The sequence below is a fragment of the Muntiacus reevesi genome, chromosome 13, assembly GCF_963930625.1.
Source record: "Muntiacus reevesi chromosome 13, mMunRee1.1, whole genome shotgun sequence".
Classification (NCBI taxonomy): domain Eukaryota; kingdom Metazoa; phylum Chordata; class Mammalia; order Artiodactyla; family Cervidae; genus Muntiacus; species Muntiacus reevesi.
The window spans coordinates 8,173,938-8,188,866 of NC_089261.1; the positions used below are offsets into that span (position 1 = coordinate 8,173,938).

General features: G+C 40.7%; 1 protein-coding gene across 3 annotated transcripts in view; it reads right to left on the bottom strand.

Moving 5' to 3' along the window:
- GRK3 (G protein-coupled receptor kinase 3) overlaps positions 1-14,929 on the bottom strand; it is a 116,673-nt gene that overhangs the window by 57,042 nt on the left and 44,702 nt on the right. For all 3 annotated transcript variants that reach the window (XR_010658840.1, XM_065904308.1, XM_065904310.1), the window contains one exon: positions 10,042-10,115. Coding sequence is in view for 2 of the 3 variants with exons in the window: in XM_065904308.1 (XP_065760380.1) it covers positions 10,042-10,115 (74 nt within the window). In the remaining variant the exon portion in view is untranslated. The remainder of the gene's footprint in view (positions 1-10,041; positions 10,116-14,929) is intronic.

Consider the following 14,929-nt stretch of genomic DNA (forward strand, 5'->3'; position numbering starts at 1 on the left):
CCCACTGCCATTCCAGCCTAGTAAAGTCACAGCGGCCTCTGCCGTGCCCAGTCAAGGGCCTCTCTCTCTGTCCTCAGCTCCCTGACACCCCAGCAGCGTTCGGCTCAGGGCTGCACTCCTGCCTCGTCTGAGTTCTGGGACCTCCTCTGACTTCTGGGGTCTATACTCCCCAGGAGTTTGCCATCCTGGCTCCTCCTCTTCAGTCTCCCTTGGTAATTCTTCCTCTTCTGCTAGACTTTTAAATACTGAAGTGCCTCAGAGCATGGTGCTAAGAAACCCCTTTTTCATCCACTATATTCTCCTTGGATAAAGCTATTCAGTCGCACAGTTTCAAACACCAATTCTATTCCAATGACTAAGTCTGGGTTTTCAGGACTCACTTCTCTCTCAGAGCTCCAGAGTCCGGATACTGAGCCACCTATTGGATATTTCCACATCCTCTCTACTCCAGTCAATCATGCCCTTCCCCTAGTCTTAATCACAAAAATGAGTAAAACCATCCTCCCAGCTGCTTATGGAGAAGGAAATGGCAACCCACTCCAGTATTCTTGCCTGGAGAATCCCACGGACAGAGGAGCCTGGCGGGCTACAGTCCATGGGGTCTCAAGAGTCAGACATAACTTAGCAACTAAACCACCACCACCACCACCCAGCTGCTTAAGCCAAACAAGAAATAATCATTATTGATTTTGCTCTTTTGCTCACTCTGTCCCCATCATCCCTACATTCAATTCATTAGCCAATCACACTGGTTTGATATTCAAAATGTATCAGAAACCCATGCCCTGATTCAGGTCAACCAATCTCTAACAGAACAATTCTGGACATCTGTAAAACCCAACTACACTGGACCACTGAAGAGTGACCAAAAGTACACAGATTATGGGGAAGGGGCAACAAACAGAAGCCAGAAAGAAAGAGAGGATATTCCTGAAAATAAAGAGTCAGAGGAGAGCTCCAAAATTCTGCATATAAAATCTTAAAATCTCTGGTGGACTGCATAATGATGTGTGAGCATGACAGACCCAAATTAGTCCAGCAAAGGTTAAAAAAATTGAACAAGATTAAATTGCTACCCACTGCATAAGAAGACAGCATCAAGTCTGAGTAAGCCAAATTAACTCCTGAGACAATACCCTACAGAGAAGCAGTTTAGAGAACCCACAATACCAATGTACAAGATACAATCTAAAACTGTTCTATGTTTGAAGAAACAGAGAAATGTGGGTCATACTCAAGAGAACAGATCATCAGTGAGGACCTATCCAAGGTGATTCAGAGACTGGAATTACCAGAAAAGGATTTTAAAGCAGCCGTTATAACTATACTAAAAGATGCACAGAAAATATACATATAACGAACAACAAATCAAGAAAATAGCAGCAGACAGATAGTAACTATGAAATAAGCCACATTGGAAATCCTATCTGAAAAAAAATTCAACGGATGGACATAACAACAGACAAGAGATACCGAAAGAGTCAATGAGTTTGAAGATAGCTCCATAGAAATTATCTAATCTGAAGAACAGAAAGGAAAAAAATACTTGGGGAAAAATTGAACAGGGTATCAGTGATATCTTGGATAATGTCCAAAGATCAAGCATACATATGACTGGAGTTCCAGAGAGAGGAAAAGAAGATATTAAGGTAGAAATAACATTTTATAATGGCCCAAATTTTACCTGACATGGTGAAAAATATAAATTGACAGATTCAAAAAACTAAGTGAATGCCACAAAGGATAAACACAATATCTGAAATTACTTCACTAAAATGCACCTCCTCAGAGAGTAAGTCTTTGACCCGGCAATTTAAGGTGGCCACCAAATCACAATACATCACATTAAGCTTTGAGTCTGTTTTGAGTCATTATTTCCTAATATCTTTCCTATTTATTTATCACCTGTTTATTGCCTGTTTCAACAAAAATAGGAGCTCAAAGAGAGCACACACTTTTTCTGTCTCGCTCATCCCAACAATACTTCTTTTTTTTTTTTTTTTTTTTTAATTTTTATTTTTCAGTGGGTTTTGTCATACATTGATATGAATCAGCCATAGAGTTACACGAATTCCCCATCCCGGTCTCCCATCCCACCTCCCTCTCCACCCGATTCCTCTGGATCTTCCCAGCCCAACAGGCCCGAGCACTTGACTCATGCCTCCCACCTGGGCTGGTGGTCTGTTTCACCACAGATAATATACATGCTGTTCTTTCGAAACATCCCACCCTCCCCTTCTCCCACAGAGTTCAAAAGTCTGTTCTGTACTTCTGCGTCTCTTCTTCTGCCCTGCATATAGGGCCATCATTACTATCTTTCTAAATTCTGTATATATCTGTTAGTATACTGTAATGTTCTTTATCTTTCTGGCTCACCTCACTCTGTATAATGGGCTCCAGTTTCATCCATCTCATTAGAACTGATTCAAATGAATTCTTTTTAACGGCTGAGTAATATTCCATGGTGTATATGTACCACAGCTTCCTTATCCATTCATCTGCTGATGGGCATCTAGGTTGCTTCCATGTCCTGGCTATTATAAACAGTGCTGCGATGAACATTGGGGTGCACGTGTCTCTTTCAGATCTGGATTCCTCAGTGTGTATGCCCAGAAGTGGTATTGCTGGGTCATATGGCAGTTCTATTTCCAGTTTTTTAAGAAATCTCCACACTGTTTTCCATAATGGCTGTACTACTACAAAGCCACAGTCATCAAGACAGTATGGTACTGGCACAAAGACAGAAATATAGATCAATGGAACAGAATAGAAAGCCCAGAGATAAATCCACGAACCTATGGACACCTTATCTTTGACAAAGGAGGCAAGGATATACAATGGAAAAAAGACAATCTCTTTAACAAGTGGTGCTGGGAAAACTGGTCAACCACTTGTAAAAGAATGAAACTAGAACACTTTCTAACACCATACACAAAAATAAACTCAAAATGGATTAAAGATCTAAATGTAAGACCAGAAACTATAAAACTCCTAGAGGAGAACATAGGCAAAACACTCTCTGACATAAATCACAGCAAGATCTTCTATGACCCACCTCCCAGAATATTGGAAATAAAAGCAAAACTAAACAAATGGGACCTAATGAAACTTAAAAGCTTTTGCACAACAAAGGAAACTATAAGTAAGGTGAAAAGACAGCCCTCAGATTGGGAGAAAATAATAGCAAATGAAGAAACAGACAAAGGATTAATCCCAACAATACTTCTGAGCATTAGTGTTTGAATGAGTAAAGAAAATTCTCTAACTTTACCTCTGATGTCATGCTTCCTGTCCTCCATGATTTACGATGAAACCTAGGGGGTAATATAACTGTTATTGTAAGCTTCCTCTAAGTCTAACTGGAGCAAGGGTAACTAATGCCAGGTGCTGCTCTATGCCGCACACACGCGTGACAACCCTAAGGTACTACTTAGGCACTATCACCCTACTACCACTACTGATAACACTACTATCACCCTGGTTTTTAGCTGTGGAAACCCAGGGAGGGCAAAGCAAGACGGACTGCCCAACTTCAAGCAGGGACCAGGATCATAAACCAGAAATTAGAGAATCCACTAGGTGGATAAAAGCAAGGAGTCACACTTACTGATAACCTCAGTCTTAGAGGCTGTACTGACTTAAGAGAACTGTATTTGAAGCCCCAAAGTGGATGATGCCGTGAAGAACACAGAGCAAGTTGGTCAGGAGCCCTGAACCATTTTCCTTCAAGGAGATGATCTGACAGGCCAGATCCATCACCCCAGCCCAGGACAGAGGCGCTGGGGAGCAAGCCAAGGAAGAGAAGGCCCAGTGTTTAGAGTTCAGATGGAGACATAGTAGCAGGAGTCACCACCACACTGGTGAGAAGTGCTTAAGAAATAACCCAGTAGACTGACCATCTGTTTCATCTGCTGAAGGACATGGCTTTGTATTTAACAAAGCAGCTGAGTACATGCTGAAACTGAAGAGGTGAAGCTTTTAAGAACACAGGAAAGAAAAAAAATTTTTGACAGATCAAGCTGTGATTTTCATACAGATGAAACGCCTGATTCAATTTGAAATTAAAAAGTTATTTTGTACTGAGTGAAACCCTTTCAGATTTAGCTTACTTTTTTTTTTCACATGATGCCAAATTATATCATCATTTCATCACCCTTTCTGGAAATACATTAATACAATAAAAAATGTAGAAAAATATCAAGATTTCATGTACATCAATAAACCAGGGGAAAAAGGAATATCCTTCCAATTTTCAAATGTAAAAAGATTACTAATATCAGCCCTAATTATGCCATGCTTTCTCTGGACCATTTCAAGTGCTTTAGGGTAACGATACATCATGTTAATAATACTAGCACATGTCATCTCTAAAATATATTTTAATGAATATATTTCCTAACTTTAATTTTAATTTCCTCTGTGACTCATAAATTATTTAGAAGCTATTTGTTTCCAGTCAGCTAAGAATTTCTTAACACTCTTGTGAAATTTGAGCTTAAGTCCACTGTGATCATCAAAAATACTCTGAACAATTTCAATCTTGAAATTTGCAGAAACTTGCTTTAGGGTCCAGCATATGTTCTATTTTGGTAAGTGTTCCATACGTACTTAAGGAACACAAACTGTTTTTGCTGAAAGCAGCATTCTGGATGTCAGTTAAGTCAACTGTATTCATCACTTTATTAAGGTCGTCTATATCCTTACTAATTTTTGCCTATTTGTTTCTACAAGCTCTTGAAGTATGTGTGTGTCCCAGGAGGATCGTATAATTATTTTGTTTTGAACTTCCTGCCTATTTTTGCTTTATGTATTTTAAAGTTACACTATTTGTAACATACAGATTTAAGACGAAGATACTGACTCCTCTAACATGATGAAATCATCTCTATCTCCAGGTAGCACTGTTGTGTACTTTGTCGGATAGTATGCCAGCTTTGCTTCATTGAGTATATATATTACAAATCCTCTTCCATCCTTCTGTTTAAAGTATGTCACTTCCTTAAACACAGAATCACTATAAGGTACACCTGTAACTTACATAATACTGTATAGCAATTGTACTTTAATTTAAAAGTAAAGTAAAATCCTTTAAAATAAATAAATCATGCCACTTATAAGCAGCACATAACATGGTTTTGGTTATTATCCAGTCTGACAAACTTTAGTCTTTTACCGGGAGTATTCAGTCCATTTATATTAAATATAATCATTTATACAAATGGGTTTTTAGCTGCCACACTTCCTCTTTGTTTTCAGTTTGACCTCCTACTTTATGTCTACCTTCTATTCTTTTTCTTTTTTTGGATTAATACAATGTTGTTTTATTTCATATCCCCTCTATTTCAACCTCCTAGATACACATATTTTATTCTCTTAAATGTTACCTTAAGAGGTTACAATATGCATTCTTTACAAATCAATGCAAACTATTACTTTTACTGGCCCAAATAATCCCAGAATCTTAAAATACTTTAACTTTACTAACCCTCCTCCTGCCTTTTGTGATACTCTCATACGTTTTAGTTTTACACACACTTTATTTTTTTTTTAATTAGTTGGAGGCTAATTACTTCACAACATTTCAGTGGGTTTTGTCATACACTGATATGAATCAGCCATAGAGTTACACGTATTCCCCATCCCGGTCCCCCATCCCACCTCCCTCTCCACCTGATTCCTCTGGGTCTTCCCAGCCAACCAGGCCCGAGCACTTGACTCATGCATCCCACCTGGGTTGGTGATCTGTTTCACCATAGATAATATACATGCTGTTCTTTCGAAACATCCCACCCTCACCTTCTCCCACAGAGTTCAAAAGTCTGTTCTGTACATCTGTGTCTCTTTTTCTGTTTTGCATATAGGGTTATCGTTACCATCTTTCTAAATTCCATATATATGTGTTAGTATGCTGTAATGTTCTTTATCTTTCTGGCTTACTTCACTCTGTATAATGGGCTCCAGTTTCATCCATCTTACATACACTTTAAACCCTAAGAACATATAATAGTTTTATATAGTCAACATGTGTATATTTCACATGCATATTTACCCTTTATAATGCCTTTCATTCCTTCTTGCATTTCCATCTAGCATAATTTCCCTTCTGCTTGAAGTAGCTCCCTTTAATACTGACGGTAATGCAGTTCCACTACTGACAAATTCTCTTGGTTTTTGTCCAAAACCATCTTTTTCCATCTCCATTTTTTAAGGAAGTTTTGGCTGGGAAAATAATTCTAGGTTGGCAGCTTTTCTCTCATTACTTTAAAGATGGCCATTTTACTGTCTCTCTTTTTTCTTAATCGTTTGTTAAGATGTCATAGTTGTGTTGGTCATATTACTGCCCCTTTAAAAACGAGGTGTATTTTTCTAACCTCTGGCTGCTTTTAAAATTTTCTGTCATGGGATTTCAGAGTCTTATATTGATGAGCAAAGATATGTTTCGTTTGCAGTCATCCTGCTTGGGGTTTTCTATGTATTTTGAATCTTTAAGATGCTGTCTTTCATCATTTTGTAACAGCATTATATCCTCAAATATTGCTTCTGCCCCATTCTCGCTCCTCTCTTTCTGGGACTCCACCTCTACAAAGACCTTTTTAAGTACATCTCACTTGTCTTTAATCCTGTCACTCACTGTGACAATCTGCTATTGGTTCTAGCCACTGGGTTCTAATTTAAATACTGTACTTTATTTTGTAGAATATCTGCTTGGTTTTCCACAATAAATTCAAATTATGCCGAAACTCTCTATCCCTCCGTCTAATTATTTTGTCCAACTTTTCCTCTATTGTCTTAGACATATTATTTACGGTCATTTTTTAGGTACTTGCCAGCTAACTCCAATATCTGACTCATCTGTGGGTCTGCTTCTACTGGCTTGTTTATAAATCATATGATCTTGCTTCTTAGGTACCATATCATTTTTTACTGTATGGTGAATGCTGGAGAGTCTTTAAGTATTGTTATTTTCCACCTAGAAAAGAGACAGAGGGCTCCCCAAGCTCTCTGCTGCACAGGCAGGGAGGGAGTTCCCTGCCCAGCAGGGAGCTGAGCTGAGCTGGTCTGGGCTGCCATTTGTGTAGGACTCAGTCTTGAGAGAGTCAAGTCCTAGGCAGGTTGATAAGAAGTCCGGGGTCCCCAAGGAGGAGAAAGGGGTCTGGGGTTCTCAAGGAGGAGGAAAGGACAACCATCTCTTCTTTTTCTCTACGTCCTTAGTCTTAGTCACAGAAAATGTTTTTTCCTTTAAGCTGTAAGCTGATGATTACACAACGAACAGCTCAGCTTAAACCCTGTGCTAAGGGTCACATAGCAATAATGCATCCTGCTTGACCACAGCTCCTCCTTGAAGACCTTCTGACTGGTCCTGCCACCCTAAGATGCATACTATGGGCCTGCTCTGGTCAGACCTTTCTAGTGTTAGTTCTGATCCTGCCATCCTAAGATGCATACTATGGGCGCGCTCTGGTCAGATCTCTCTATTGTTAGTTCTGATCCTGCCATCCTAAGATGCATACTATGGGCGCCCTCTGGTCAGATCTCTCTATTGTTAGTTCTAATCCTGCCGTCCTAAGATGCATGCTATGGGCGCGCTCTGGTCAGATCTTTCTAGTGTTAGTTCTAATCCTGCCGTCCTAAGATGCATCCTATGGGCCTGTTCTGGTCAGATCTTTCTAGTGTTAGTTCTAATCCTGCCGTCCTAAGATGCATGCTATGGGCGCGCTCTGGTCAGATCTTTCTAGTGTTAGTTCTGATCCTGCCGTCCTAAGATGCATCCTATGGGCGAGCTCTGGTCAGATCTTTCTAGTGTTAGTTCTAATCCTGCCGTCCTAAGATGCATGCTATGGGCATGCTCTGGTCAGATCTTTCTACTGTTAGTTCTAATCCTGCCGTCCTAAGATGCATGCTATGGGCGCGCTCTGGTCAGATCTTTCTAGTGTTAGTTCTGATCCTGCCATCCTAAGATGCATCCTATGGGCGAGCTCTGGTCAGATCTTTCTAGTGTTAGTTCTAATCCTGCCGTCCTAAGATGCATGCTATGGGCATGCTCTGGTCAGATCTTTCTACTGTTAGTTCTAATCCTGCCGTCCTAAGATGCATGCTATGGGCGCGCTCTGGTCAGATCTTTCTAGTGTTAGTTCTGATCCTGCCGTCCTAAGATGCATCCTATGGGCGAGCTCTGGTCAGATCTTTCTAGTGTTAGTTCTAATCCTGCCGTCCTAAGATGCATGCTATGGGCATGCTCTGGTCAGATCTTTCTACTGTTAGTTCTAATCCTGCCGTCCTAAGATGCATGCTATGGGCGCGCTCTGGTCAGATCTTTCTAGTGTTAGTTCTGATCCTGCCGTCCTAAGATGCATGCTATGGGCGCGCTCTGGTCAGATCTTTCTAGTGTTAGTTCTGATCCTGCCATCCTAAGATGCATCCTATGGGCGAGCTCTGGTCAGATCTTTCTAGTGTTAGTTCTGATCCTGCCGTCCTAAGATGCATACTATGGGCGCGCTCTGGTCAGATCTCTCTATTGTTAGTTCTGATCCTGCCATCCTAAGATGCATACTATGGGCGCCCTCTGGTCAGATCTCTCTATTGTTAGTTCTGATCCTGCCATCCTAAAAAGCATACTATGGGCATGCGTCTGGTAAGATCTTTCTATTGTTAGTTCTAATCCTCTCATCTTAAAATGTAAATTGTGGCAGTAGGTCTAGTAAGATCTTTAAAACCTTGAGACATTCTTTTGATTTATTGTAATAACAGAGGATCAGATGGTTGGATGCCATCACTGACTCAATGGACATGAGTTTGGGTAAACTCCAGGAGTTGGTGATGGACAGGGAGGCCTGGCATGCTGGGTTGCAAAGAGTTGGACACGACTGGGCGACTGAACTGAACTAACTGAATAACCAATTAAACAGTATATAACTCCCTTGCTTAGACCAGTGAGGGTGGCACTCTCCACCCTCTTCTGATATCTGTGTCAGAAGCTTGCTCTGTGCCTTTTCTCACTTTAATAAACTCTGCTACACAAAATCTCTTGAGTGATCAAGCCTGGTCCCTGGTCCTAAAGCTAAATCTTCTTCAGAGATCACGAATCCGACACTGTTCACCACAAGCTATCAGTCTGCCTCTGGTTCACCCCCATTCCTAAGGCCTGGCTCTCCCTGGAGTTCAGTGAGATCTCTGTCTCTACACTAGACTCGGTTCTGCCCTTAAGAAGTCTTCATGGTGGCTCTTGGGCCCCTGCCCCATCCAAGCTTCCAAAGTTGGCGTATGTCTTCAGAAAGGGGCTCATCATGTTTTGAGGGCCCCTTCAGTCTCATCTGTTCTTTACTCCAGACCCAGAAAACTCTTCTGGTTTTTCTGTCCCCGAGAAAACAGCCTTCTGCGAGGGGCCAAACCTGGAATCTCATCTGCCTACCACACCCACAACCAACCACTGCCCCAGGTGTTAAGTGGTTCTAGATCTTCAGAAGGGTTTTCACCTGCTGCCTGTTCTGTTTTCAGATTCGTGCCACAGCAGGTGTATATTTAAATATCATGTAATCCCTGCAAGGCTGTGAAAGGTTTCAATGTGTCTTTCACAAGCTCCTGGATCTTCAGCCCCTCCCAATATCTTGCTGGGAAAACGGGCTGTGGGCTTCAGGCCCGCCTCTCCCACCAAGTCTCCGACTTGTTACTTCATTAATGTGTGACCATAAACCATTGCTAGTTCTTCTTTTACCCAATAGCAGCCCTCTACCTCAGCTTCTGTCTCCAGAATCTGCAAGCTTCTGCAGAAAATAAAATGGGTGAGAATGCTCTGTCTTCTTCCTTTGGAATTTTAGTCCAACTATTCTTCTCTGACTCCAGAACACTATACAGTTTTAAAAATATGTTTTTTATAGTTGGTGCCAGCATCTCTAATAAACTATATATTATATCTGGTAACTACTAATTACTTTCAATGAATTTCTAAATATTTGTAAGATATCTACGAGTATTAATATTTCCCAAAGAACAGTTTAAATATGCTTTTGAAATAAAAGCATTGATAAAACAGTCACTTCTTACCTCTTCATAAAACTTCACCTGAGGTACAGCTTCATTAATTTCATTCAAACAAAAATCTTTAAATAGCAAGAAACCTAAAGAAAGAGAATAAAAAATTTCAGGGTGGGCAATGGATGGAAACTTTATTCCACAGGGTGCTTTCAAATTCATTTGTTTCAACCTCTTCCTCTCCTACATTAAAGAAATTTTAAAAGGTTTTAAGAGGCTACTTAATACCTAATGCCTACAAGAAAATAATCCAGGTTAAATAAGAGTATGCTACATCTGGCTCTGGCATTGGGGTTCACTCTCTCTTGGCAACCCCACCTCCCACGTTTTAAAAAAGCACAGTTAACAGTGCACGTGGTCACCGCCACTCAGAGCCACTGGTCACTGCAGAGAACACAAGATTAACCAGAGAAATCAGAGATACGGTAGTGCAGAGGTGCTGCTGAGAGTCACCATGGATCTAATAAATCACACGCTCACTGAAACAGAACTAAACTCCCTCAAAAAGAACACACAACCAAAGGCCCTCCCTAAACTTCCTAGCCTTTTCTCTTACCTCGTATTAGCTCAAGTCCCTCCAGCCCCCACCAAACACCTTTAGCCTGAGTGGATCATCCATTTCCAGATCAAGCTTTTCCCCTTCACAACCCCACGCCTCATCTTCAAACCATCAGGACCTGCTGCCCAGGGAACCACTCCCATTGCACAGTGCCGCTATACAGTGGAAGGCAGATAAATTATTTGTTGAATGAATGTTTGCTTGCATGGCCCTTCCAACAAGTCAAAGCACTTAGCACATCCCAGTTAATTATCTGACTTACAAGCTCCCATCCTATACCAAACCCAGCTCAATGCCTCACACCTAGCCAAGTCTCAGCAAGTGACAGAGGCTGGACGGGACAGGCTGACTGAGGGCAGAGATACGGGAAGGTTACAAAAAGTCAAAAACAATGAGAAGGTCCAAACAATTAAAGGATCGCTAGGAGAAACAGAAGTCACGGGGGGTGGGGTGGGGGGGGGGGAATGAAGAAACACTCACAAAAAGTCTAAAATACTGGACAAGGGTTAGACTAGAACTCCCCACGTAGGAGAGAGCTGGAAGGAGGCAGCTTTGACATGATCTTCATTCAAGTTAACGTAAGAGTAATATGACTGGAGCTTGTCTGTTACTGCCCCGTTAAATTCCCCTCCGTGGTTCCAGGAACACGACCTTTGAAAATGGTAAACGTTTGTTCACTGAACTAGAAGAAAAGTATCTGAACTACTTGGTTAAATAGGCAAGGCCAGAGTAATGAGGGCTGGAGCAGACCGCCAGCAGGGGCACAGCCATGCTCCATGGCTCCTTGTCAGCTGCAGCGGGGCTGACAGGGCTGGTGTATGAAGCAAGCAGCGAGCTCAAGGAGCAGCCAAACAGGAAGAACTGAAGATGTAATTCTCTACTGATTCGCATGTTAATATGTTTATTCTAAACATATTAGAGCAAGGGAAAATAAGAGTAAGGTCGTATTTTTGTTTTCATTCCTCTCAGAAATTTTACACTTCCCTCGTCATGTCTTCTTTGACTCCTGAGTCATTCAGAATGACTGTACATTTGTGCAGTTTTCAGATATTTGGACTTTTTCAGGTATTTTGGGGGATATAGATTTCTGTTTAATTCTGTTGTGATCAGAGAACACATTCGGTAGGATTTCAACACTGTAAAATTTATTGAAATTTGGTTTTGGAGCAAAATTGGACCAAATTTGGTCCTTCTAGGTGAGTATTTCAAGGGTACCTGGAAAAAAAAAAACAGTATATAGGGTGGAATGTTTCATTAAACAGAGTAAAAAGGCAACTAAGCTGGTTGATAGGGTTGTCCGGGTCTTCTAAACTCTTACTGAAAGTCAGTCTGCTTACTCTCTCCATTATCCATGGAGGACTGTTGAAATGTCCATTTGTAAATTGGAGAGGAGAGGAAAGAAGGGAGGAAGGGGATGGAGAGAGGAGCTAAATGAATAAACAACCAATTTGATATGCTGTCACCTACTTTAATGCAATTTCCATCATCAGTGTGTACGATAAGCCAAAGAATATTTTTGAATTTTTATTTATTTAATTTTGGCTGCACTGCATCTTTGTTGCTGCACAGGGGTTTCTCTAGTTGTGGTGCGAGGACTTCTCATTGCAGTGGTTTCTCTTGTTGCAGAGCTCAGGCTCTAGGGCACAAGGGCTCAGTACTTGTGGCACACGGGCTTAGTTGCTCCTGGAACGTGGGCTCTTCCTGGACCAGGGATCGAACTTTGTCCTCTGCAGTGGCTGGCAGGTTCTTTACCACTGAGCCACCAGGAGAGCTGCAAAGAATTATTTTAACATTGTATGTGGGGGACAGTATTTCCCTCCTGTCTGTACATAAACTGAAGTGCTACTTTCTATCACAGCAGCTGCTAAAGTGGAGCAGCCAGAAGAAAGATACTTTGATATTTTGCCTTTAGGATAAATCCTAGGTCACTGTGTTCCAGGTTGAAAGCAATTTACCTTCATTAGACTTAAATTACATTTTTAAAATAGAGAAATATTACTGATTAGAACAAAAGCTAAAAGGCAGAAATAAGGAAATAATTTGCCTAGCTGGTTTGCTTCATCAGTGTGATTTCTCCAGATTTCAAAGAATAAAAAACTGTGACCCAACACCTGCTTACTAGATAACTGTGTGGAATGTGTTTATCCTTGTTTCTATATTTGAACCACTGCAAACTGTCTGGATACTGATTAACTTCCAAGTGTATATGATATCCAGGAAAGGCAAACTATCCCAATGTCTCACCACAATATTTTGCAAAAATCAGTAGAAAGAATGGTATTGTCTTTTATAAAACATTAATTAAAAACTTGAAATATTAAATATAAGTAGTTTCTATGAGAAATTAAAATTTAGCCTCCTAAAAAAATTTAAAGAAAGGAAAGAGAACAAGAAAAAAATTTTCTAAGAAATAATACTTGGGACTTCCCTGGAGGCTCAGTGGTAACGAATCCATCTGCCAATGCAGGAGACATGGCCTCCATCCCTGCTCTGGGAAGACTCCACATGCCGTGGAGCAACTAAGCTCATGTGCCACGACTACTGAACCTGTGCTCTAGAGCCTGGGGGCTGCAACTATGAAGCCCGTGTGCCCTAGAACCCACGCTTCACAACAAGGAAGAGCCACTGCAATGAGAAGACCACGTACCACAGCTAGACAGTAGACCCCACTTGCCACAACTAGAGAAAAGCCACAAAACCCAGCACACCCCCAACAAAGAAATAATACTTGTCTGGGGTTTTATCAAGGAAGTTCAAACACTGGGAAAGAGGACAGATTGTAGAACTGCTACAAGTTTCCACCAAAACGTACTGATTTGACAAAGCATTTCCTGTGCCTACTATGGGTCACTGTGCTATATGTTGGTGAAGGCAGAGTTCTTCTCATAAGAGACTTACTGGTTGATGGAAGGGGCGGACAACAAAGCAGTAAACAAACAAAATAATGTTAATGTATAGTAAATGATATAAAGGAATTAAATGCAGTGCTGAGATCAAAGATAAAACAGATGTCAACAAGACCTCTCTGAGCTAGAGGACGAATAAAGTACAAAGCATTTCAAATTACAAAAGGCCAGAATGCCTAAACTCACACCTTCTATTCAATATTGTATTAGACGTCTTTGCCAGTGCAATAAGAAAATGAAATAAAAGTTATCAAACTTGAAAAGTTAAAACTATTTTTATTCCGAGACAAACTAGTTAACTATGTAACAAATCCTAGCTACAAAATAGCTACTAGAATATATAAGTGAATTTAGGAAGATCATAAAATAGAAGGTCATTAACAAAGAATCAATGACATTAGATATACTCACATAACACAATTTTAAAATGGAACTTTGAAACAAGTCCATTTGCACTAACATCAAAAAATAATCAATATTTAGGAATAAGTAAATAAGAGCTATTCAAGGCCACCATGTGGAAAACTGGTGGCCTTTCCACCATGTGGAAAGATATTAAAGAAGATCTAAATAAATGGAAAGATATATGGATTGGAAGACTCAGTATTGCTCAGATATTAATTCTCCCCAAACTGATCTATGGGGTCAATGTAATCCCAATCATAATTCCTGATCACAGGCTCTTTAATGAAACTGACAAGCTGATTCTAAAATGGATATGGAAATGCGAAAAACCTAGAATACTCAAAGCATCTTGAGAAAGAAGAAAAAAGTTAAAGGACGTACACTGCCTAGTTTCAAGACTCATTCATTATACAGCCATGGTAATCAACAGTGTGGTACTGGCATAACATTAAATCAATGAAACACAACAGAGGATCCAGAAATACACTCAACTCATACGTGGTCAGCTTACTTTCAACAAAGACAGCAAAGCAGTTCATGGGAGAAAGGAAGTCTTTTCAAAAAAAAGGTACTAAGAAAAAACTTAAAAACTTCTATCGAAATGGGAGAAGAAAGAAACTTAAATCTGAAAAAGGCCTATATTCAGTTTACATACACATTAAAAAAAAAAAACCTCTTACAAATGGATTTTTAAAAGGAAACAACCCAATAAAAGAATGGGCAAAAAAATGTGACCACTTCACAAAGGCAAAAATGAACAGACAAAAAGCACATAAGAAGGGTCCGAGGCTGCTGTGTGTGCGCTATGCTGCTTCAGTCCCGTCTGACTCTCTGAGGCCCATGGACTGCAGCCCGCCAGGCTCCCCTGCTCACGGGATTCTCCAGGAAAGAATACTGGAGGAGGCTGCCATGCCCTCCTCCAGGGGAGCTTCCCAAATCAGCAATCAAACCTGCATCTCTTACGTCTCTTGTATCGGCAGGCGTGATTTACCATTTATGTGGCACCATTTACCACTGGTACCACCTGAGA